General features: G+C 35.5%; 1 protein-coding gene across 2 annotated transcripts in view; it reads left to right on the forward strand.

Moving 5' to 3' along the window:
* Window positions 1-27,930, forward strand: part of LOC150079917 (MOB kinase activator 2-like) — a 262,414-nt gene that overhangs the window by 175,256 nt on the left and 59,228 nt on the right. For both annotated transcript variants that reach the window (XM_090382653.1, XM_090382652.1), the window contains exon 3: window positions 1,977-2,073. In XM_090382653.1, the coding sequence (XP_090238779.1) occupies window positions 1,977-2,073 (97 nt within the window). The remainder of the gene's footprint in view (window positions 1-1,976; window positions 2,074-27,930) is intronic.

The raw sequence follows: 27,930 nt of genomic DNA on the forward strand, positions 1-27,930 counted from the left end.
CGGACACTAAAAAAGTGATCCAATTAAAGTTTTAATGCTCTGAATGGGTTGAGTAAGCTCATTGCCAATGGAATCCTTCCTCTTGCTCAGAATATGCTTGTGGGGGGAAATAAATTAATAATTGAGGAAGAATGTCTGCAGGATAGCTGTATATAAATTTGTCTTTGTCCTCAGCAGGTGGGTAGTTGATTATCGGAACAAACGTCCAACTGGTGCTGTAGAAGTGGGTAGCTTGAAAGGTAGAATTAGTCAAAGTGTCAGAGGGGCTTGACAGGTGATGTAGGAAGTGGGGTTTTTTTTTTTTTTGCTGATTCTGTATAAGCTTGCTTTTTTCAATTCCTACTATTAGTTCACACTCTCCCTATATATATTTATATATCTTGTTCAAATTTTCAATCGTTAATAAAATACTTTTTATTCATCCACTCAAGTTCAAATAAATTTTTTTAAACTTGTAGTGGATGACACTTGATGTTAATACAGTTTTTTCAAATATTAATTCATTAATTAAATTTAATTAATTAATTTTAGTTTTATATGGGAGAAAAAAATTTCTCTTATAAGATATTTAGCAGGATATAAATTTAGGAATAAAATTGAAATCAACAGGCAGTAGCTCAATTGGTAAAATGCAAGGATTTCAGTATTTTTCACGTGAAGGTGAAGAATGCGAGTTCAATTCTTGCGAAAATCAATTTTTTGATAAATTTTTAAAGTCGAAAGTTCGTTGTTGACCTAAGTAGGAATTGACTTTAAAAATTTTTTTTTTATATTACTTGTTTTGCATTATTTACCAATACTAATATTACTTATTGCCCCATCCAAACACTTAACACTTGCCTCTGTTCTGAAAGACATATATATTATCAATACCTTGAAGGTAGCTTTCCACCTAGTTTACCAGTGACAAAATTTAGGCACAAATAACAGGAAATTCAAATCCAAACTTTCCAGAAGAAATATCACGATTACTCATAACTTGTTATAATTAGTCTATTTAAGGAACACAGAAGCAGCATTGAATAATGCAAAGAAAGTAATATAATCTCAACTTTGAATTAGGCTATCTTTGCCACTGATGATAACTTGATTGTCCCAGAAGGTTAAAATAAAGCTCTCTGACCTATTTTCAGACTTTTTATTGTTCAGTCTTCATATAATATCTAGCTGAAAATTTTTTAGTCACCAAGAATGATAAACTGTGTGCTGTTTCTGTTACCACTGAAAATTTTGCTCAAGCAACAGGTAAACTCTGAAAAGGATCAGCTAGTTTAGACAATATACCACTACTTTTCTGTAAGAAAAGTGGTATATTGTCTGAACCAGCTGAGTAATATGTTAGGTAGGTCCATTTGTTGGGTGAAAATAAAAAATTGTGATAGATCACTTCCAAGCTCTTACATCAACTTACTTTCATGTTCGTGTGGTCAGAACAAGGCAGAAGGAAATCTTTCACATAAAAGGACAGACTAGAATTTGCTAAGAACTCCAAATGTATTGCAACTCCAGCAACTATAATCCAAACTTTGCATAACAAGAAATTTTTAAATGTGCCACAAATAACCATCAGTGTCTAAAAGTCTTAGCACACCTTTGGTGGTAACAGATTATTCCACCCAGCTGTGTTTTAAAATTAAAGATTTTATAAGATGTAAATGTATTGTTAATCAATTAAAAAAAAAAAAATTCTCTTCATTATTGCAAAAGGAAGCAATGTTTTTTTTTTTTTTTTTTTTTTCCCCTCTCTTTTTTTTGTTAGTTCAAATATGAAAACTTGAAATTATGTGGATATCAATCTGAAATTTTGTACTGAACCAACTGCTATATTTCATCTTAATTTTATGTATCTGAATTTTTTACAATATTTTTATAATGAATTTGCATTTGATTAAGTATATTTTATTTCCACAAGAAATACTGTATGTATAAAACTTTTTAATTACCTACACTGACAAATTTAATTTACTTTATTACAGCAATTGCATTTTTTGACCACATCAATCTTATATATGGTACAATATCAGAGTTTTGTACCATGTCAGGTTGTCCAGATATGACAGGACCTTGTCTAAGGTATGTTAAAGAATTTTTACTTCACAAGCAGTGTAACAAGAATCTTATTGTTGCTGGGATCTTTTCAAATACTATTAATTTGCATGAAACATATTTCTAGGAAGAACTCTGTTCTGAAGAAGTACAGTCATGATTAACTGAGTCTTGGTTATCTGTGGTTCCTTATTATCCAAGGTAAAATCTTGGGCATAGAAAAAAAAAAATATATATATATTTATAAAACACAACAAAAGACACCTTGTTTTCTTAAAAATTCTGTTTTATTGGTATATAATTGCCACTTCCAGATTTAAGAGATTTGCAGTCAAGCGTTTATTCACTGATTTTTATTTTTTGCATATTTTCAAACATTTTGTCTACATATTTTTGCCATTGTTTTTTTTTTTTTTTTTTCTCTAATCATTATGCATGAATATGTAAAATGGAATTGCATAAATTTGTTATATATTTACTTTGCACAACATTTATCAGTTTATCACCTTGGTTATTTACAGAGTATTAAAAATATCTGTGCAAAAAATTCTTGGACTTATTCTAGGATCCTAAACAGGAAAAATTGGTCATAAATGAGTTTGGTTCTGAATGTAACTGTGCTGTAGCTGTTTAAATTTTTAAAAATAGATATATGGAGTTTTTAATGGTAAAAAATAATAAAATAAAGAAATAAGAATAAGCAGACATGTTGCTTATTCTTATTTATGATTTTATTTCACATTTAAAAAAAAAAAAAGTTTGTACTCCAAAATATATATCAGAATTTTCTGTATGTTTCATGAGAACTGTGCTTTAAAAAAGTTATACATATTTATTCAGTTCAAAAATAACCTATATCAAAAAATATACAATTTTTAATATTTTAAATTATTCATTTTAGCTACTGAAAATACATTTGAACATTCTGATCTACCTGATGTTATCAGTTGTAAAACTGACTAATACAGTAAAACCTCTGTGTAGTAAAGTTGAAGGGACCCTTTCACAACTTTGTTATATGAGATTTCTTTGAAACCAATTAAATTTAAATTATGTATTCTGACATTTTTCACATATCAAAAATGAAAAAAGTTTCTCCAGATGATCTTGTCATTCTATTCAAAAATTTTTTGTTCATAAAAGATGAGCCAAAAAGCAATTGAAAACAACCAGTTAAGCTTTCATTACATGTTATTTTGCATATTGTTTTGAATTGATATTTTAGCTATATGGATGTTAAGATGGACACATACAGATGTAACATGTTCAATATTCATGTGTTACTCACTAAAATATGTGTGTGTTTCACAGAAAACAGGCTCTTAATTTGATTATGCAATGAGATATCGTCCGTGTACTGACCACTGCTTATATTTTATTTATGGCAGTTTGATTAACAGTGAACAGTAAAACTTATGTCCAAAATATCTGGAATTTTAAAGTTGTGGTTTCTTATTTTAAAGTGGTGGTTTCGGTAACATTAACAGGAAATGAACGAAAACTAGCATCCAGTAATGGTTTTTTTTTTCTCAAACAAGCACTGTATTAGCTTTACTTTAATGTGTATACTTGCATCAGAATTTCTAATGTCTTAACATAGATAATAAATTGGAAACTGGATCATTTTGTATCTTCTAAAGAGATAACAAGGAGGTCAAATTGGAAGAACAGCAACATGCTGGAGTGTCATGTTCATGCTGAGATGTATCATAACCAAAGCTGGCAAGTTTCTGGATTTGTGATGATTCCATCTTTTTTACCCAATTTGATCCTTCTCATAACATAGAAAATGAGAAAAACTGGAAAAGCATAGTTTTCTCTTTCCTTCTTGCAAAAATAGTAAAACTATAATATATATATATATATATATATATATATATATATATATATTTTTTTTTTTTTTTTAATTCTGTGAATTTATGCTTGTTTTCATTAACAAATTGGCTGTCAGGTGTGCTAGTCTACATTGCAAAATAGAAACTTAGGATAAGGGCCTTGTTCTCTGTAATGTGCAATCATTTCACTGTATTTGTGTGTTGCAAAGCTAATTAACTTCTCTCTGTAAGCTACCAAAGAAATAAGATTTCAAAAGACATATGAGCAAGATTTTCCATGTATTATAAAATCTGAAAAAGATAACATGTTTGTCTTGTGTACTATATGTTGATATGATTTTACAATTTCATGTGATGGGATATGCAATGTAATCAGACATTTTCAAACAAATAAGCATAAGGACAGCATGAAAGCATAGAAAGGAATGCAAAAATAGATGTAGTATATCATGATGATGATGTTTATTTCTATCTTTTGTCTTAAAACATTATCTTTTTCTGAGTTATACTGATCGTACAGGTCAAACATACAGAAATATGTTTTCCTGATAGTGAAATAGCCAAAAAAAGTATGGTTGTGGAAGATCAAAAACAACAAGCGTTGTTAGTGAAATTGCACAGATAGAGAAAGAAATAGGTAGTGACAGCTCTGAAAAAAAATGGGCAGTTTTTTTGCTTGAGATGAGAGTAATCAAACTGATTCCAGGGCTATATCCTATTGTGTCAGCTTTTTGTAATAAAAAAATAAAATCATCAAATCAAAAGAAGTGAATGCAAAATTGAGAGGTGGCTGCCCAGGGTAGAGTTGTTTTCCGAAAACTGTATGGCACTTAGTGTTTGATAATACACCTATTATGGCAAGTCTCAAAACCGGAGTAGAAAGGGTATTAAAAGAGGAAATTGAGCACTTGGTGATAAGAGGTCGTACTTTTCATCTTATTAATATATGTGCCGAAAAGAGGCTGCATGCCTTCCTGTAAAAGTGGATGAATATTTTGTGAAAGATTTAAACAATTTAAAACGATGCATGCTTCTAAATTAAAAATAATAATTATATATATATATATATATATATTACTGAACTTGCATACTGAAAAATTAATACAAATGCCCGTAGTATGGCAAAACTGTAGAGCAAAAATTTAACATAAACCTAACAATTAATCGTAATATGAAGGGCAGAGAATGGGTAACAAGACAAATTGTAGCCGAAAGCCTCCAAATAATTTAGAATATAATTTAAATCCAATTTAAAATATAGAACCAATTGTATAACAATTTAGCGGTACCCCACTTGTAAGGTACCAGTTCCAAGAAACGTGAAATATCACCAAAAGAGACTAATCAAACTATTAAAAACAAAATAAAATAAAAATAGACTGACCATTATGCCCCATATCGACAGAGGACCACGAGGCCAATAATGGTCATGGAATCACTGCATTTCAATCGGTAGACAAATCGTCACATAGGCGAACCAATCGAAGTTCCTATCCATCCCTCCTTCCTCTGATTGAGCCACAAATGCAGAGGATTTGCATAGCGGTGGTCCTTATGCAGCGAAAAATAAACAATAGAACAAACTAGAACTCCAGAGCAAAGTCACACCACAGACATACTGAAAGCTTAACCAGCTTATATAGATATAGAAAATATATTTATAGATGGCGGTATAGGTGCAGCTAAAGCACATCAGACCCACTACTACCATCTGACTTACATATAACTAATGACATTAAAAAATAAAATAGATAAATAAGAAAATAAATAAACATGAAGTAGTCATTAGAGGCAGTAAAATATTATATATTTTACTGCCTCTAATGACTACTTATATATAACATTTGAGAAGTAAAATAAGTAAATAAAAAAAAAAAAAAAAAAAAAAAAGTTGTCTAATGCTCCAAAACATGCAAAGCAGCAGTAGTGGAAGCAAAAGGATATAATTAAACCTTATTCATTATACAAACCATGCATTAATTATATATATATAGACAAAAAAGGTAAAAATCAGCATATATGTGTGCATATGGTAGGGGAGTTGAGCTATAAGGTGTAGTAACCATGGAAGAATAGGGAGAACTTGTAAGTAATAAATCAATTTACCTGAAGTAAATATAAAATGCAATTAATAAGGGCATAATAATTGTAAGGACCAAAAGCTGTGGGTCCTTACAATTAAAGTCCTAGGACTTTAACTACTTCTTCAAAAGGGTCGGCAGCAAAAATCGTAGGAGCCACAACAATAGTCCAGGTTTCTGTTATGGTGTACATGCAAACAGCGTATGTATACATCATAGCTGACCCTACAGAGACTAGAAGAAAGAATAAAATAATAAATAAACTTAAAAAATAAATAAAAAATAATAATGATAAATTAAAACCTGTGGAAAGAAAAGTATAAAATTAAACTCAAAAATATCTAAGAGATGGGGCAAAAACAAGAGAACTTGCTTTCTGTATGGACCGGAAGACATTGTTGTCAATGGTGATTGAAGGAGAGCTAAGTGTTCACTTGCAGTATATGTCAGTTGAAGTAGCCCCGTGTAGGGGGCCGTAAAATAGTAATCCGGCATTGCATCCATGTGACAGGGGAGTGAGCAATTAAACAGATGAGGCAAAAAGCCAGCAGAGGGAGAAACAAAAACTAACAAAGTAGTGTGGAAAAGATACCAAACTTTGTAATAGAAGAAACAAGTAACGATAGTAGAGGAATAGCATCTGCCTGCACAATTACCCCCAGGTCCTTTTCATTATCTGCCACTGTCAGTGCAGTACCACAGAGTTGATACGTTACTCTGGGGTTACTAGAAGGGCATTCTTTCACCTTTCACAAATCTGCTACACTTTCTACTTTCCTCACACTTCTAGTTACTGGCACTTTGTGTAACTTTCACATCCATTTATGTATACTTTATTCAATATATTAATACAAACTTGCCTTTCTCTACTACAAACTTTATATATATATTATTAGTATGCATAAAAGGTTAGGTTTTAGCTTGTAGTTTAATGAATACTTATGTTCAACATTAATGCCATTGTAATTATGCCAATTGGACATTATACGTGCCTGTATATATATGTGAGCGTATATGTTTTTTTTTCTCCTTTTTAATGGCGCTATGACATAAGTATTATTGTGCATACAAATCTGGTAATCAAGTTAGCCCAACTAGGTTATCTTAATTCAGCATGGCCTGTACATATTAATTTTAAGTAGTATATTACTATGTGATAATGAATTTTTCATTACACTTTACTGATGAATTTTCATTACCTTCAGCTAAAGTTTTTTAAGTCAATACTAATTTTAAATATCAATATATTTACATAAATTATAATATAGAACATTCCATCACGTGGCCGTCAATCCCCTACTTCTTCGGGGGCTTGGAGTGGATTGACAGCCCATCTGATGTAATGTCTCATACCTACCCATTTCTGTTGTCCCTATACCAGTTTTGCCTTTTGCTATATTAATTTTACTTTCAATTTTACATTTCAAATTTTTAAATTTACTTTTCAAATTTAAAATATTTAATTTACTATATTTTTATTTTAGTTTAAATTTTTATAATCGTTCTTTACAGCAAACTGTGATAGGGGACACAAAGCCCAACAGGTAAGTATCTGATATTGTGAAGGCTCTTACCTACTGCTACTGTTCTGGGGAAGTGGTAAATTAGAAAAGGGTTATTTCCCGCCTTTAATTGTTATATAGGTAGCGAAGCTTTTTACTGCGCAGTCGCACTTACTCTATACTGTGTCGTGTTAGCCTCAGGTCCCGATATCCTATGCTAATGTCTGCTGTGGGGGGGGGTTATTTGGTTGTTGGGTGGTTGGTTTTCTGTTATTTCTTATGATATATGCCAACAATGGGATTTAAGTTTGTCTTATCAAATTGTATATACATGAGTATTTACATTTACCTTTGTATTTACATATGTTTTTACTGTTATTTGTACATTTGTTTCTGCCTTACCTCAGACTGCGCCGTTACCGGTGCAGTCGGAGGTACGGCAGAGACAAAAGGCATAACAGTGCGTATATGTCCTAAGGTATGGCTACATACATATATACAGCCTCTTACTAGGTGATATTTTCTAATGCTTTTATAATATTTTTATCTTATTTTTATCTGGTGGGGGGGAATTTTTGCTGAGGGTTGTAGTGCGGTTGGACGACGAGCCTCGTCCGAACGCAAAAAACCGTATAAACATGGGGATATAAAAAATATATATACACATACGACTTCAAAAACCTCTTTACAAGTATAGCAGACGGCAATTTAATAGAAGTACTCCTACTATACTACCAAAAATATCACAATATCATAAAATGCAGCAAACAATATTGGAATGACCTCGTCAAACTCTGTGTCAAAGGCAACTATGTACTAGTAGTAGTAGTGGCATGTGATGCAAGAAAGCAAATGTATGAGCTTATGCAGCATCAGGGGCACCTCCGTAGCCAGGTGGGAAGGAGCAGCAGTCGCTTCTTGATTAGACCGGGGTTCGAGCCCGTCACCACCAAATACGGAGGATGCGGAAAGGTCAGGGAATGACCACCGCATATCACGGAGCAATATAGCCTTAGTTGCTAATGCTCCTAAAAAAACCAAATAACAAAACAAAATATGCAGCATCAGCCAAAAAAAAAAAAAAAAAAAATCGCACCATTCCCTCCAAATGCCTGTCCAGTTCCTCCTTAAATTTATTCAACCTATCAACTTCCACAACGACAGATGGAAGTTTGTTCCAGCAATTAACCACCCGCTGGCTAAAGGCAAATTTCCGCACATCTATTCTACGTCTGTCCTTTCTTAATTTGAATTTATGCCCCCTTAGGTTCGTAATCTGAACAAGTGGAAGGATCCCATCAGAATTCAGCGTGCTGAATCCATTCAAGGCCTTATACACCTCAATCAGATCACCGTGCAGGTGCCTAGTCTCCAGCCACTGCAATTTGCAGAACTTAAGCCTCTCTTGATAAGAGGATCCCTTCATTCCCCTCACCAATCTTGTTGCCCTTCTCTGTACACGCTCAAGTAAATCTACATCCTTCCTAAAATGAGGCCTCCAGACCTGTACGCAGTACTCAAGGCGTGGCCTAACCATTGCCTTATACAGAGGGATAATCACCTCCTTTTCCCTGCTAGCAAAATTCCTATATATCATTGACAAAACCCCATGACCTGCCCTGGCAGCCTGTCTGCATTGCTCAGAAAACTTCATATCTGCCTGCACAATTACTCCCAGGTATTTTTCATTTTCTACCACCTTAAGTGTAGTACCACACAGTTGGTATGTTTCTCTGGGGTTACTTCTACCCATATGCAGTACTTTGCATTTGTCAAGGTTAAACTTCAGTTGCCACTTCTTAGCCCATCTGCCCAAATTATCTAGATCCTGTTGCAGTAGCACACTGCCATTACTGTCATTAACAACCCTGCCAACCTTTGTATCATCTGCAAACTTCGACACTAAGCCTGATATACCTTCATCAATATCATTGATAAATATACAAAACAACAGTGGACCCAACACCGAACCCTGTGGGACTCCACTAATAGCCGACCGGGCTAGCCGGGTGGGTAAAGTGCCTGCCTGGCAACCCAAAGGTTGCGGGTTCGATTCCCGCCTCGGGCTTGGATCAAAGTACTACAAAAACCTTGGGAGGTGCATTATGGCCACAGAAGCCTATGCGCCAACAACTACCAAAAAAAAAAAAAAAAAAAAAACTCCACTAATAACATTAGTCCAAGAAGAACAGCACCCATTGATTACCACCCTCTGTCTTCTCGCACTTAACCATCCTTTTATCCATTGTAGCAACTTACCCTTAATACCATTCTGCTCCAATTTGTACAATAGTCTTCCATGTGCAACAGTGTCAAAAGCTTTCCTGAAATCCAAGTATATGATATCAAAATTATTTTTTGCATCCAGTTCCTTTGTAACCACATCATAATATCCTATCAAATTTGTCAGACAAGACTTTCCCTTAACAAACCCATGCTGTGTCTGAATTATTGCTGCAGTCTTGTCTAGATGATCCTGCAATGAACCTTTAACCAGAGACTCCATTATTTTACCCGGAACAGAAGTTAAACTAACTGGTCTGTAATTACTCGTGTCACCCTTCGATCCCCCTTTGTGAATTGGTTATACATTTGCACATCTCCAGTCTGTGGGAACCTCCCCTGAGTCCAAGGATGCTCTCATAATTATGGCCACGGGTTTGCTTAGTTGCTGTGCCGCCTCCTTTAATATAACTGGATAGATCCCATCCACCCCAGGTGCTTTTCTTACATTTAACTTCAACAGTTTCTCTTCCACTTTGCTCTCAGTTATTACAAAATCATTAAGTATCCTACTACAATTTGATAACCTTCTGCCATTTTCAAACCTTAATAATTCCTCACGTGTGAATGTAGATGCAAAATACTCATTCAGTTTGTTTGCTATCTGAGCAGGATCATCAACAGTCGAACCATCGATGTCAAGTGGACCAATCAGATTCATCCCCTTCCTTTTAGAGTTTATATAAGTAAAAAAATCCTTGCTGTTTTTCTTAGCATCTTTTGCCAAGGATTTCTCGTAATCTGCCTTCGCCCGCCGAACCTCCTTTGTGACTTGATTACAGATTACCACTTATATCTGCCATGGGCTTCTGAGTCGCTTGATAATTTATATGCATCCCATGCATTTTTCTTCTCTGTTAAGAGTCTCATTAGTTCATTTGACAACCATTTAGGCCTAAACCTTGAACAATATTTCTTAATAGGTATGAAACTTTTAGTAGCATCTACGATTAATTCCTTGAATGCTTCCCACTTAGAATTTACTGTTGGTAACATCGTCAGTTGATCCCACTGTACAGAATTTAAAAACTGTCGGAGAACACTGTACTCGCCTTTACGGAAACAAAAACCCTTTCCTTTACCCCTTTGACTTGGCGCATTATGGCCTTAGCTGCCAATGCGCCATAAAAAATCAAATCAAATCAAATCCTTTACCCCTGATGGTAATTAAATCTTTAAGTAAATCCCACGTCAGTACACTGATCACTACCACCTAGTGGTTCTTTTATCTGCAAATTCCTAATACATGAATGATCACTGCTGATAAACCAGATCAAGAGTATTACTTTCTCTGGTTGCCTCTCGAACATGCTGCTGCAGAAAACAATCATCCAATAAATCCACAAAAGTCTGACTAGTGTGTGAGTGCCCAATCCACAAGTTCCAGTCAGTATCTGAGAAGTTAAAATCCCCCATTATAAGACATTCTGATTTACCAGCCCACTCTATTTCTCTGTACAATTGTTCATTGTACTCATTTGAGTCATTAGGCCTATAACACACTCCTACTCTTATTTTTGCTTTCGCAGTGCTTATGTCACACCATAATGGGAGATAAGATATACATGCAATGCAGGGGGATAGCTATTGGTTCTAGCAGTTCATGCTCCATAGCTAACCTTTACCTGCACCTCTATGAAAGCAGCATCACAGACAATATTACATTTTACAGATTTATTGATGACGTACTTGTGATCAACCATGACAATTTTGGAACAGTAGCACAGTATATTTACCCAACAGACCTAACCATTGAACGTACAAACCCGGATAACAACCAACAAGCAGTATACTTAGACAGCGAAATCACCATCAATCATAACAAAATATATATACATCACTACAATAAGAGAGACCACTTTAACTTCAATACAATAAAACTCAACCACTGGGAGAGTAATATAGCAAAACACATACATGGAAATACAATCAGAAATCAAACAAACAGGCATATAAAAATATGCAACAATATAAATAGCATAAAGGTAGCCATTCAAAAACTCATTAAAACTCTCAACATAAATAAAATACCCACCCAATACAGTAAGTATCATATAAAAGCAGCCATACACCCAAATCATAGAACGTACCACCCTAATGTCGACCCGCATACATTCATTGAAAATAATCTAAAAATAACATAGCATTTAATAAAATTCCCCATGTTTATATGGTTTTTTGCGCTCAGACGAGGCTCGTCATCTGACCGCACTACAACCCTCAGTAAAAACTGCCCCCCCCCAGATAAAAATAAGATAAAAATATTATAAAAGCATTAGAAAATATCACCTAGTAAGAGGCTATATATATGTATATAGCCATACCTTAGGACATATATGCGCTGTTATGCCTTAGAAAAGCATTACCAGCGCAGTCCAAGGTAAGGCAGAAACAAATGTACAAATAACAGTAAAAACATATGTAAATACAAAGGTAAATGTAAATACTCATGTATATACAATTTGATAAGACAAACTTAAATCCCATTGTTGGCATATATCATAAGAAATAACAGAAAACCAACCACCCAACAACCAAATAACCTCTCCCCCCCCCCCACAGCAGACATTAGCATAGGATATCGGGGCCTGAGGCTAATGCACCAACACGACACAGTATAGGGTAAGTGCGACTGCGCAGTAAAAAGCTTCGCTACCTATATAACAATTAGAAGGCAGGAAATAACCCCTTTCTAAATTACCACTTCCCCAGAACAGTAGCAGTAGGGCCTGAGGCTAATGCACCAGCACGACACAGTATAGAGTAAGTGCGACTGCGCAGTAAAAAGCTTCGCTACCTATATAACAATTAGAAGGCAGGAAATAACCCCTTTCTAAATTACCACTTCCCCAGAACAGTAGCAGTAGGTAAGAGCCTTCACAATATCAGATACTTACCCGTTGGGCTTTGTGTCCACTATCACAGTTTGCTGTAAAGAACGATTATAAAAATTTTAACTAAAATAAAAATAAGTAAATGAAATATTTTAAATTTGAAAAGTAAATTTAAAAATAAGGCAAAACTGGTATAGGGACAACAGAAATGGGTAGGTATGAGAAATTACATCAGATGGGCTGTCAATCCACTCAAAGCCCCCGAAGAAGTAGGGGATTGACGGCCACGTGATGGAATGTTCTATATTATAATTTATGTAAATATATTGATATTTAAAATTAGTATTGACTTAAACATAACTTTAGCTGTGAAGGTAATGAAAAATTCATTATCATATAGTAATATACTACTTAAAATTAATATGTATAGGCCATGCTGTATTAAGATAACCTAGTTGGGGGCTAACTTGATTACCAGATTTGTATGCACAATAATACTTATGTCATAGCGCCATTAAAAAGGGGAAAAAAAAACACATACACACATTTTTTATATATATATATCCAATTTGACAATGGACGCATTCAAAAAGAATTTCAACTAAGTGTCATCCCTTGTTAAGTCTTAAATTTTATTAACTTTTCTTTGTTTATAAAAAAAAAAAAAAAAAAAAAAAAAAAAATTGGTAATCCCCAAAAATTTAACAAGGGGTGCATGCAAAAGGAATTCTGCTCTTGCAGGGAATGTGAAAAGACTGCAAGAGTATAAATTATTTTATAACATTTCCCAACTGACAAATATAGTTGCATATATTAGTTATGTGCAATTACACATGTAATAACAGAAGAAATTATCTTCCCCTTGTATCTTTATAAGTAAACTATATTTGATAATAATTTTTTATTATCATATGTTATTAGAGGTTAAGTATGTGAAGAAAGTCAGTATTTCAAACTTATAAAATTTGCTTATGTATTTTCCAGTACTCTGTACCAAAATTAAAAGTTTAAGGCACTTATAAAGGTGCACAATGATTGCTGAGATTTTCTAGTCTCTTTTGTAAAAAGCAGTTCTAAAGGGCATGAATTTTGTAATATAAGTACCAAAAATGAAATTTAAAAAAAAGAAGCATAGAAATTATATAAAGAAGAAATTTGTCTGACAGGGCCATCCTGTCAGAAACCACAAAGCTTCAGTGAAAGGGAAAAAAATCCACGGTCATAGTATTTCAATAACCTCTAAACCTTGCCTGAACAATCCTATTCTATGACAATCTTGATCTCAAAGTACTAGAAAAGCCTTGAACTAAACTATCTCTGTGTAGGGCCTTCTTCAACATTGTGTAGTACAAAATATGTAAAATTTGTAATTCCTGCATTTATTCATCTTTTGCACACTATATTTCATATAATGCACTAGATTTTAACTTGGCTTGCTCTAGAAGTATTCCCACTACTATCCTTATCTTTCAGCAGTCCAGTTTATCCTAGACCTGTTTCATTTTTATGCTTTTATTTAAGTCCAGATTGGCATCCTATTTACATTTCTAAGTGTTTCCTAACTATTTAGTTAATAGTTGCAATTCCATTTCAGTGCTCAAACTATGAACTACATACAGTAAATGTTCATAGAGCACGGGAGGGGGATACATTGCTGGAAAGTGTCACAAATATTAAGACCCAAGTAGGGGGTGACCCACCTGCAGACTGATGTCTGGCTCACTCCTTATTGTGAGTTTGGCAATGTAGATAGCCATAACTGTTAATCGGTTTAAAACTAGCATGTCACAAAATATAGTTTCACATTTACTTTAAAATATCTGTTTGTAGTAATATTTTGTTTTTCTTTATTGGTATCTTACGGTGCTTTATTTATCTTCATCAGTATTTTACAGTATTATTATAAATGAATAAAATGGCAAAAAAAAATTAATTCACTGACTGACGGTAGTATTCTAGCCTAACAGTGAGGTAATTTTCCTTGGTGATTTTAATGTTCACAACTCCAACTGGCTTCCATTTTCTAGTCACACCGACCCAGCTGGTCAAGATGCTGAGGCTTTTGCAATTACTAATGATCTTGCACTGATTATTCATTTACCTACAAGAATACGGGACAATCCTAATCATACAGCCAATACGCTTGATCTTTTCCTCACAAACAACCCCTCTAAGCACACAATCGAAGTGAGAGGTCCTTTAGGCACTTCAGATCACAACTTGGTGATTGTCTCTTCTCCAGTGGAACCTTTATCTCATGGCTATTCCCAACCTCTTGTTGTTTGGCATTACAAGAATGCAAAATGGGATGACCTGTGAGACTTCTTTTCCTTGGTCGGATTACTGTTTCAAAACTTCTGATGTCAACGTTTGCTCAGATCGTTTCAGTGAAATTATTCTTGCAGGAATGGAATCCTTTATCCCATACTCCACTTTAAAATCTCATCCTTTATCTAAACCTTAGTTTTCAAATAAATGTGCTAAGGCTGTTCAAGAGAAGAATGTTGCATATTGTAATTGGCTTGTTTCTAATTCTTCAGTTTCATTTTCATCCTACACCAAAGCTCGCAACACTTGTAAAGCAGTTATTAACCAGTCCAAACTAGAGTTTGAACAGGCTAAGAGTAGAAAACTTGCTTCTTGCCCTAATGGTAGCCGAGCATTCTGGTCTCTTGCCAAAGCTATTGGCCGAAACTTTTGCCCATTTCTGCTCCCACCTCTGTCCAAACCAGATGGTTCTGTTGTCACTTCAGCCAAGGATAAAGCTGACCTGCTAGCATCCCATTTTTCTTTTAACAACTCGCGCATTAACGATCTTGGTAAAACACCTCCCACTATTCCCAACACGCTCCATTCAATGCCTCCTGTGGTCTTCCGTCAAAATGATCTCAGAAGGATTTTGATGAATCTTGATGCTAAGAAAGCTCTAGGTCCCGATGGTATTTCTCCACTTGTTCTCAAAACCTGTGCTCCTGAACTTACTCCTATTCTTTGCTGCCTTTTTTCACTTTCTTATTCCAAATGTGTTTTTCCTTCTGCTTGGAAATTTGCTCATATCCAGCCAGTTCCTAAAAAGGGTGACAAATCCCTCCCATCCAATTATCGTCCCATTGCAATTACTTCTACTCTTTCTAAAGTAATGGAGAAATCAATTAACTGCCAACTGTTAAACTACCTAGAAACCTTCCGTCTGATCAACGATCGCCAGTATGGATTCCATCAGTGTCGATCCACTGGTGATATTCTGGCTTATGTTACCCATTTATGGACTAATTCAATGAAAAGGTTTGGTGAAACACAAGTAGTTGCTCTTGACATCTCAAAGGCTTTTGATTGTCTTTGGCATAAAAGTCTTTTAAACAAGCTTCCATCTTATGGTTTGCCAACTGTTTTTAGTAATTGGTTATCCAGTTTTCTCTCTGATCACTCACTGAGGTTGATGGTAGATGGCTCTCAGTCTTCTAACTTCTCCACTAATGCCGGTGTCCCCCCAAGGTTCAGTTCTTTCCCCCACTTTTTTCCTCTTGTATATTAATGACCTTCTTCCATTGACTGGAAATCCTATCCATAGTTTTGCCGATGATAGCACATTGCATTCCACTTTCCATTTTGAGAAGCCTTGTCCTGCTCAATCAGCTTCAACTTCTCGAAAATCTGCTACTAATTCCTTAAATGCCGATCTTCAGGTAATTCTTCAGTGGGGCAAAGACAACTTAGTTGATTTCAACCCTTCTAAAACTCAGTCTTGTCTTATATCTCGCAAAAAGGATTCTTCTGCTCCTATGCTTATCTTTAGTGACACTCCGATTTCTAGGCAAAATGATATCTTTTGGGATTATCCTGACTTCTAATCTCTCTTGGCACAAGCACATTACAAATATTGCTTCCTCTGCATCTAAAAAACTTGGTTTTCTCTTTCGCTCTCGGCGTTACTTTTCTTCCAAACAGCTGCTCACTCTGTATAAATCGCAAATCCGCCCTGTCATGGAATATTGTTCCCACATCTGGGGTGGTGCCCCCAAAACCTCTCTCAGGCTTGATTCCATTCAGAAGAGGGCAGTTAGGTTAATTAATGACTCATCTCTAACAGAGTCTCTGCACTCGCTGTCTCATGTACTGTTTCTGCTGCATGCCTCTTCTACAGATGGGCACTGTTCTTCTGAATTAGCTTCTATAATTCCTGCTCTCTCTTTCAAAACAGTCCGAACACGTGCCGCCACCAACCAACATCCATTTACTGTCCAACTTCAAACTCACAGAACCAACTTTTCATCTTCCTTGTTTATTCATTCAGCTGCCATTTTCTGGAACAACCTTCCTTCATACGTATTTCCTGAAAATTACAGTCTACAGAAGTTCAAGTCCAATGTCAACAAATATCTTCTTTCATCTTCTCAACCTCCAACCTCTTTGGAGCAGGGTACTAAGTACTATAGGTTCTAACACATCTCGTGTTTAGGGTTTACATAAAAAAAAAAAAAAAAAAATATTATTGAAAAGATGTGGCAAAGATACAGGAGGATGTATGGGGGGACCTGTTAATAAGTTTCAGTTCAGTTAAAAAGGAACTAACACAGATCCTTAAGTTTTCTTATCCATCTTGCAACCAAAACACTATTTATATTCAGTGTTTTCTGCACATAAATATTTATAAGTTATGTTTATCTAATGTGAGAATCAAATAGCATTTAAATTCAGGCATGCCGACATCCTGAATATGGAAAGGAAAACACTTCAGTGTATGCACTAACAATGAGGTTGTTAGTGAATTTCAGGGATCTAAAACATTAAGACTTGGATATATATATTTAAATTTTTACATTTAAAATTCAAAAGCCATATGTGCAATCTCTTTTTGAGACTTTCATTTGTGGCTTAAAAAATAAATAAAGTCCAAGAAACACACTAAAACAGACTAACTCTGCCTGTAGTCCTTTTCTGGCTGCTACTTAAAAGCATTTGATTACAGGTAAGATCATAGATGGATCTTACATGTAATATATACCTGAATTGATTACAGGTAAGATCCACAGATGGATTATAGCATGGATGCAGAACAGGAGGTGCAGAGGCTTAGCTTGTTATTAATGGCTACTCCTCAGATTGGACTAGTGATGGAAGTGGATCCCTTGATGACTGATGCTGGGAATACTCCAATTTCTGATATTCTGAAACAACATTGGCACGGATTGATGTATTGTTGAAATTTGAAGATGAATGATGGTGGTAAGTAGCCAGTGCCAGCAGCACACCTTCAGAATGAATTGAATAGGTCTTGCCAGTGGTTGGATAAGTTTGGATAAGTGGCAGCTTTGACATCACATCTTTTTGTCAGTGTTTATAAAAATCAGAAACAGCAGTGTTCTAATCCTTGGAGAACCCCAATTCTGATGTTACACCAATCTGAAGAATATCCATTAATCACAATCTGTCTTTTTTGCCCTTTGGCCACCCTGCGATCCATCGTAGACTCTTTCCAGTAATAAATAAATAAATTTTCTGTTTATACTCCGGGACGACCAAAGGGTCAGAGGAGTTCACAAGATAGACAGATTACAAGAAATTGCACCGTATTCAGCAGTCACGGGCTTGAACCCCAGTCGCTCAAGGCAAGTGTACTTATGCACCTGCGTGCCTGACCACTAGGCTATGGCAAACCTCATCCCAACATGTTCCAGCTGATACAGTAACCTCTCATACTCATCTAAGTCAAATGCCTTGCTGAAATCCAAATAAATTATGTTGAAATTTTTCCCTATGTCCAGCTCATGAGTAGCTGTGTCAAATAGCTTGCCTGGTTAAACATAATTTTTCCATTAATAAACCATATGTCCTCCAGAATGCCATTTTTATTATTAAATATCTTTATTGCGGGCAGTGATTGGTTACATGATTGCCTGATGCAATAATACCCACAACAGCGACAATGCTAGGGGTTTTACATGAAATAACTAATACAAGAAAAATTACATAAAACATATATTAGGACATAAAACGTATAATTACATATTTTACATATAAAATTAATATTAACATGTGAATTGAAACACATGAAAAGCGATGAAGAGATGATGGGAGTCACTTGGTTGAAGACGAAAGCTGTTCCCTGATGATGCGTCTTCTGTACGATTTGTTCTCTATGAACTTGTTGTAGTCCACGTCTATCTCCTGGATGTTGTGGAGCATCTAAATGGGCAGGAATCTATCCCCTATCCTGAGCCTCCAGACTGCAGAGAGGGGAGGGCTCTTAAGGGTTTTGGGGGATACTCCAATTGCACATCTGCCAAAAATTTGGCATATTGACTTCGCCCGCTATCATTTTAATTGACAGAAGCAAGTGGAGGGCAAATATCCGTTTGGAGACTTTTCTGTAATTTAGAAGTTGGGTGATATCTGAAGTATGTATGAGTGGTGGCAGTTTATGCTTGAAGAGGACCCACCGAAGAAGCTAGTACTCATCAGATGCAATGGTTTTTAGCGTGGTTTTCGTTGCCGACGCCCAGATTTCTGACCTGTAGGTGATGGCTGTCTGCAGAAACCGGTATATGTATTGGAGCATGTACTCAGGCTCTGTGACATGAAGGAGGTGTTGTTTGGCAAGCCATCTTGCTCTGCAGACCTTGTTGTGAATGTCTGCAACATGGTGTTTGAAACTGAGTTTAGGGTCGAATATAATGCCGAGATCTTTGTGCTTGATGGGGATTCCGTGGATTTCCAGGTTTAGTTGTGTTGGGTTTGATTTGAGGGAAAATACCATTTGTGCAGATTTTTTTGGATTTAATTTAAGAGAAAACTGTGCCAAGTATGTAATCAGATTCTTGAGGCTGTTGGTAATGGTTTCAGAAACAGAATCAGGTCGGGCGGTTCCGTTGATCCGATAGAGGAGCTTCAAATCATCTGCCTAACTGATAAATTCTGTTTGCTGACACAGGAATGGGTGGATGGCAGCCATAAAGAGAAGCCCTGAGAGAACTCTGGCCTGGGGTACACCTACACAAACTTTCCTTGTGAGAGATTTTTTATTCACAGTCAAGTGAAGGACCCTGGTCGTAAGTAGCGACTTCAAGAATTCCAGTATATTGCCTTTTATCTGGTATCCATCCTCACAAAGTTGCAGGAGGGGCTGGATGTCTATGCTGTCGAATGCAGACTGGATATCCAGATAAACAATTGCCATCTCAGCCCTATCTTGTAGAGCCCCCAGAATGGTGTTGGTGGTTTGCAATAGGTTGGTAATGGTGGACCTGCATTTCAGAGCATAGGGAATTTTTTTTTTTTTTTTTTTTTTTTATGAGAACCCCAAACACGAGAGGTATTAGAACCTATAGTACTTAGTACCGTGCTTGGGTTGGAGATTGAGAAGACGAAAGAAGATATTTGTTGACATTGGACTTGAACTTCTGTAGATTGTAATTTTCAGGAAATACGTATGAAGGAAGGTTGTTCCAGAAAACGGCAGTTGAATGAATAAATGAGGAAGATGAAAAGTTGGTTCTGTGGGTTTGTAGTTGGACAGTAAATGGATGTTGGCTGGTGGCGGCACGTGTTCGGACTGTTTTGAAAGAGAGAGCAGGAATTATAGAAGCCAATTCAGAAGAACAGTGCCCATGGAAGTATCTGTAGAGGAGGCATGCAGCAGAAACAGTGTGTCTATGAGAAAGCGTGTGGAGAGACTCTGTTAGAGATGAATCATTAATTAACCTAACTGCCCTCTTCTGAATGGAATCAAGAAGCCTGAAAGAGGTTTTGGGGGCACCACCCCAGATGTGGGAACAATATTCCATGGCAGGGCGGATTTGTGATTTATACAGAGTGAGCAGCTGTTTGGAAGAAAAGTAACGCCGAGAGCGAAAGAGAAAACCAAGTTTTTTAGATGCAGAGGAAGCAATATTTGTAATGTGCTTGTGCCAAGAGAGATTAGAAGTCAGGGTAATCCCCAAAAGAGATATATCATTTTGCCTAGAAATCGGAGTGTCACTAAAGATAAGCATAGGAGCAGAAGAATCCTTTTTGCGAGATATAAGACAAGATTGAGTTTTAGAAGGGTTGAAATCAGCTAAGTTGTCTTTGCCCCACTGGAGAATTACCTGAAGATCGGCATTTAAGGAATTGGCAGCAGATTTTCGAGAAGTTGAAGCTGATTGAGCTGGACAAGGTTTCTCAAAATGGAAAGTTGAATGCAATGTACTATTATCGGCAAAACTATGGATAGGATTTCCAGTCAATGGAAGAAGGTCATTGATATACAAGATGAAAAGAGTGGGGGAAAGAACTGAACCTTGGGGGACACCGGCATTAGTGGAGAAGTTAGAAGACAGAGAGCCATCTACCATCACCCTCAGTGAGCGATCAGAGAGAAAACTGGATAACCAATTACTAAAAACAGTTGGCAAACCATAAGATGGAAGCTTGTTTAGAAGACCTTTATGCCAAACACGATCAAAAGCCTTTGAGATGTCAAGAGCAACTACTTGTGTTTCACCAAACCTTTCCATTGAATTAGTCCATAAATGGGTAACATAAGCCAGAATATCACCAGTGGATCGACACTGACGGAATCCATACTGGCGATCGTTGATCAGACGGAAGGTTTCTAGGTAGTTTAAGAGTTGGCGGTTAATTGATTTCTCCATTACTTTAGAAAGAGTAGAAGTAATTGCAATGGGACGATAATTGGATGGGAGGGATTTGTCACCCTTTTTAGGAACTGGCTGGATATGAGCAAATTTCCAAACAGAAGGAAAAACACCTTTGGAATAAGAAAGTGAAAAAAGGCGGCAAAGAATAGGAGTAAGTTCAGGAGCACAGGTTTTGAGAACAAGTGGAGAAATACCATCGGGACCTGGAGCTTTCTTAGCATCAAGATTCGTCAAAATCCTTCTGATATCCTTTTGACGGAAGACCACAGGAGGCATTGAATGGAGCGTGTTAGGAATGGTGGGAGGTGTTTTACCAAGATCATTAATACATGAGCTCGAAGAAAAATGGGATGCTAGCAGGTCAGCTTTATCCTTGGCTGAAGTGACAACAGAACCATCTGGTTTGGACAGAGGTGGGAGCAGAGATGGGCAAAAGTTGGGGCCAATAGCTTTGGCAAGAGACCAGAATGCTCAGCTACCATTAGGGCAAGAAGCAAGTTTTCTACTCTTAGCCTGTTCAAACTCTAGTTTGGACTGATTAATAACTGCTTTACAATTGTTGCGAGCTTTGGTGTAGGCAGAAAATGAAACTGAAGAATTAGAAACAAGCCAATTACGATATGCAACATTCTTCTCTTGGACAGCCTTAGCTGTCCAAGAGAATGTATGGTGATTCACATGGCAGAACATGGTTGGTTAGGATGGGAAGAAGGCACTTCTCCATGACTTTGAGGGGACATGTGGCTTTCATTATTGGCCTGAATTTCATTATTATCTAAATCCCACTGGATTGCACTCTTAATCATTGCTCCAAAATTTCCCTACTACTGAAGTCAGGTTAACTGGTCTGTAGACTTCACTCTTAAGAGCCACCTTTATGTATTGGCACTTGTCCAATCCTGAGGAATCTCTTCTGAGTCCAGTGATAACTTCATAATTAACCTCAATGGTTCAGTACGCTCTCTGGCTGCCTCCCTCAAAATTACCTGGTATTCCATCAAATTTACTCTAATAATAACATACAGGCAGTTCTTGCTTTACGAGTTTTTTCCCCCCCAAGTATCAAGTATCAACAAAATCGAAAATATAAACATTAATTGCAAAAAATGAATGTTAAATATTCATAAATACTGCATTCCAAACCACATGTGTAGCTATACAATACAGTGTACCACATTTTACGATATTAATCAGTTCCAGAAACGCGTGTCTGTCATATTGTTAAAATATCGTAATGTGAACCCAATAACACATTGTTTTTTGGTAATTCGTTTCAAGATCTTGGAAGTTGAAATTTTCACTGTATAACTAAGCTATTTATCTCTCTAAAATGTCATTTTTAAAGTCACGAGTCCTTAAGACCTTATAAAAGGTCATAAGCGTGGTTTGTAAATTGTATTAGTTACCAATTCAAATCATTAAAATGTACTACACTTTCATCGTTATCATATGTTCTGTTATAAGAATCAATTTTAAACGCCTTTGTGATATTTTTCTAAAGCACATTTTTGGAGGTCACGACCATAAAACAATAAACCCAATTTGCACTTTCTGGTTTATTGGACTTTTCTGTTACTGCAAGCAATTATAAACGGGTAGTAAACTCAATCTTCTTGCATTTGCAAAAATACTGATAGCTGGAAATGTTGTGGCTTTTTATGTTATTATGGTGACATGTGTTTCCCCTTTACTGAAATCTTCAATCGTATGAAAAACATAAATAAATTTTCAGAATCTTCTCTTTATTCCTTTTTTTTTTTTTTTTTTTTTTTTAAGCTTCCTAAACTTGTTACTCCGCAAATTGTGTTAGTTGCAATTTGTGCGTTCCATTAAAAAATGCTTATGCATGCTATTGAAATTTTATAAAGAAAAGAAAAGATTATCTTGGAAACAAATGCCTCTTGAAGCATTTCTGAAGAAGATTCCTTGTGCAACAAACAGAGTGCCGAGCCAATAATGAGTTATCAACAAGTGTGCATTTAGTCGATGATGATGATGAAGAATAAACATTCTTTGACATTTTTAAGTCATAAATAATTTCTCTATTATTATAATTTACTTGATTATACAGGCTAAGTTTTCATTTCTTTCGATAAATCAATCATTGTTTAAACATAAACTAATTAGCTAACTAATTTCATTGTTGAGAACGGTAACCCCTATTTTTAACCTTATGTCTATGGGATATAAATTCCCGCTTTACGAGCACGCGCTAGGAACGAGTTAACTCGTATTGCATAAGCTTTATCAGACTGTTGTTTTCAATTAAACTTTAATGTAATTTACACATAGTGTAAATGAATACATAAAGAATATTATACTTCTTTCATAAAACATGTTTACTTAATTTATACTAATAGCCACATACAAGTATGCATCAAGCTTGAGGTTTCCCCACACCCATGAATTTTATTCTTTGTGTGGAGGGGGAAACATGACACACTTATAGTTAATGCAAATCTGTATTCAACTTGCACTAGAACATTTTTCAGTAATTATTAAAATTTCTCAAACTCTAGGTATTCAAATGATGAAACTGCTCAAAGATTTTAAGAATTACACACTTTGAATAACATCAAATGAAGCTGTCACCACAAGGCAACTTTGATTATCATGAGTACACTATCCCTACATTTGTAGGATAGTGCCTGTCTGCCCATGTTCAGTATTCTTTATTTGCATTCTTAATTTGTGTTTCATCTTATGTTTTCGAGTTTTAGATTCTGACGTGTAAGTTAGTGCAAGTGCATCATTTCTACGTGCAGCCAGCTACTAAGTAACTAGGAATAGGCATCATTAAGTACATCTCATATTTTGAATACCTTAACAACGAGTTACCATGATATTGCACTACTTCGAATAAATAACATTTCAACAATGGAGAAGATTACTGTTATTTATTCTCAGCGGATACCACCACCCAGAGACGACACAGTTTTGGAGCTTGTTGGCTCCTCATTGGTGGGTGGGCAGGTATCCTGGTGATGCAATAATGGCAACTCAGTTAAGAAGTATAATTCTACAATATGAGAGATGCCTAGTGGTGTGCAAGTAATTAAGATCATAGAGCATTTTGGGGCTATAAGCCTCAGGTTGCGAAATAGTTACCTGATGTGAAAGTGCATCATTTCTACATGCAGCCAGCTACTAAGTAACTATGAATTGGCATCATTAAGTATCTGCCAAGAATAAATGACAGTAGTCTTCCCCATTGATGAAGCATTATTTATTCAAAGTAGTGAATATCATGGTAAGTCATTGTGAAGGTTTCACAATATGAGATGTACTTAATGATGCCAATTCCTAGTTACTTAGTAGCTGGCTGCGTGTGGAAATGATGCACTTGCACTAACTTACATCTCAGTTAACTGTTTCGCAACCCGAGGCTTATAGCCCCAATGTGCTCTGTAGTGCTCTATGGTTTTAGGTTCTGTAACAGTTGAGTGTTTCATCTAACCATTCTTTTTTAAAGTACAACGATCAGTTATTGCTGTATTTTTATCATTGTATTATTATTTGTAAAATTATACTTTATTCTGTTTAAATAGTATTGTATTTCTATGGGAAAAGATTTCCAAGAATGTATTAACTGTGTGATTTGAAAATATATCTGCATAAACAAAAACTGTACAAGATATTTATGGTATATATGAAAGAGGACAGTTTTTATTACAGTAATTTACTATGAATGGATAATATTGAAATAGTTAAACACATGACTATCCTTCGTAATATATAGTTATGCTTTTATTTGCAGGTTTGCTGCTTCCCCCCACTATTATCAGCCAATGGTAGCTAACAACTCTTAAGAATCTGAATAATTAAATGGAAATTGTAGACAACTTAGCATGAAAATTAGCTACACAAAAAAAACAAAAGTTGCGAAAGTTCGTATAAAGTATGATATGAAAAATAAATTTGGAGTGTAGAATGAACCAAATATTGGAACAAGCTAGTAATTTTGTATATCTAAGATGGAACATTAAATATGGAAATAAAGACTAGAGTAAGTAAAGTTGGAAGTTACTTAAATTTGTTTAAAGAAAAAAAAGAAAGCTGCCAATAGACAAAGTTAACATTTTTTTGAAGCTTTATTGGCCTGTACAGCTGAGGGCTAGATATGGAAGAAAGGAATTGATCAAAAGCAAAAATCTTCAGAAATTGCAGTTAGAAAAATAAGTGGAACTAGTAGATGAAAGTAGTAGCAAGACTTATTACATATATAATATCCATCAAAGATAATATAAGCAAACTTGAGAAAGTATGGATACATAGAAAGGATGGCAGAAGGGAAATTAGCTAAACAGATATTCAAGACAAAACTGAATAGTAATAGGCTGAGAGCACATTAAGATGGATCGGTAGTTTGTATCAAGCATTAGTTAATAGAAGCCTAATAGTCCAAATGAGCTAAACTGTGTTATCATATACCTGTAGCACCAAGTGTTAATAGGTGATGATAATTTTCTCATCATCATATTCCTCCACCCACTCTCCCACATGCATTTATGAATTCCACTTGCTACACAGATACTAGTCATGAGATTGTAGAGTGGTAGCAAGAAATCACTCAAGACAGATTCCCATTGTTTACCAGTTTACACTTTCTCTGCCATTTCCTGTCTAATCAGATCTAATGATAAACACCTCATTATTCATGTTTATTATCATTCACATTTATCATATTGATATTTTTGTTGTTTGCAACTTATTTTATCGTTGTGTTATTGGTTTGTTTAATATTAAATAAACAAAACTTTAATTACAGTATACATATTGTATTGGACCTTTAATTACATTATACAAATATACACGGACTACTTTATTATGACTAGGTCCTCCATTTAGCCCTCAGGTTGGATTCATCATGTAATGATGAATCCAACCTATGAAATTCCAAAAGTGTGTTACAGGAATATTAGTCCATATTGACTGTTGCTTTGCACAATTGTTGGAGATTGGTTGGTTGTGGATCTCTACTCCAAAGGTATTGCACAATTGTTGGAGATTGGTTGGTTGTGGATCTCTACTCCAAAGGGATTGTTCTACTCCATCCTGTAGCTGCTCAGTCGGATCGAGATCTGGTGACTGGAGAGGCAACTGCAGTTGGCTGAATTCACTCTTGTGTTCCTGGAACCAGTTTTGTATAATTCTGTCCTTATGTCATGGTGCATTATCCTGTTGAAAGAACTTGCATATGGATATACTATAACTATGAAGGGATGCACCTGGTCAGAAACAATTTCCTGATAACCTGTGGCGTTCAAATGTTGTTCTACTGGTATCAGTGTGCACCATGAAAACACTCCCCACAGCTTATTGTACCACCACCAGTCGGATTCCCTTGCTGATACCTGGCAGGATGAATGGACTCTTGCTTTCTTCCTCCGTATTCTGATCGTACTGTCTGCATGAAACAGTAGGAATCTGGTTTCATCAGACCAGGCAACAATTTTCCAATCCTTCACCATCAAGTGTTGGTATTCTTGAGGTCATATCATATCTTCTTGTTTTTTGCTGACAAAAGGAAATCCCACTTTGGTCATCAGCTGTGATACTCCATTTGCATCTATGTACGTTGAATTGTGCATCTGGGAATGCCTCTACAATCTAGTCCAGTGCTTCTCAAACTTTTTTGGATCACTGCCCCCCCCCCTGGTTGGATCACCGCCCCCTAAAAAAAAGCCCTCTCCAGGGCTTTTTTTTAGCCCACCAATATAAAGTGAAGCTAAATAACTGAAATGAATATTTGTTTGTTTGCCTCCAAAAACGTAAATGCAGCCCTGCATGTATGTGTGTGAATTATAAAGAAAACTATTTACTGCACTTTATTCCTTCTTCGTAAAAAATTACAACTACAGAAATAAAGTCAGTTATAGTCACTTAAATTAAGTCATAAAAATTAAAGTTAATTACATAAATAAGTCATGATATTAATGGAAATAGTTAATTATGTTTTAATATTTAATGCGATGGATGAGCTTGGTGGAGATTTATTAGCTTATCAATATTAGATTTAATATCTGTAAGTATATCCTGAAAAAGGCCTCTGAGGTTGGGAAAATTCATATTTTAGCATTAAATCAGCTCACACCAACCATAAGAATAAGTATTTACTGTAACTAAAATATTTATTTACATATTAAAATAAAATAAATATTTACAAAAACTGCTATTATATTAAATATACATGTAAAAACATTAAAACTGTGATAAAATCCTTGAGATAAAATACACTAAAATAAACTGGATTAAAAGCGATGACCATGCGCCGACTGCACCACGTGTATAGGTACCGTGAGCCTGTTATATATGGATGTGCTGCAGGAAGTTTTGTTACTGCTGAGGAAGGGAGCGGAAGCTTCCGAAAGCTCCAGAGATTTTTATCGTTTTTATCGCTTTTAATCCGGTTTATTTTAGTGTATTTTATCTCAAGGATTTTATCACAGTTTTAATGTTTTTACATGTATATTTAATATAATAGCAGTTTTTGTAAATATTTATTTTATTTTAATATGTAAATAAATATTTTAGTTACAGTAAATACTTATTCTTATGGTTGGTGTGAGCTGATTTAATGCTAAAATATCTGTAAGTATAAGTCGTAAATCAGCATGCTTAACAACATCCAGACAATTTCTTTGTTTTGTCAGCAATTGAGATACAGCACTGAAACCGGTTTCGACTAGATATTGATGTTGGAAAAGAAA

This window comes from Mastigoproctus giganteus, chromosome 10 (assembly GCF_048544385.1).
Source record: "Mastigoproctus giganteus isolate SK-2022 chromosome 10, ASM4854438v1, whole genome shotgun sequence".
NCBI lineage: Eukaryota > Metazoa > Arthropoda > Arachnida > Uropygi > Thelyphonidae > Mastigoproctus > Mastigoproctus giganteus.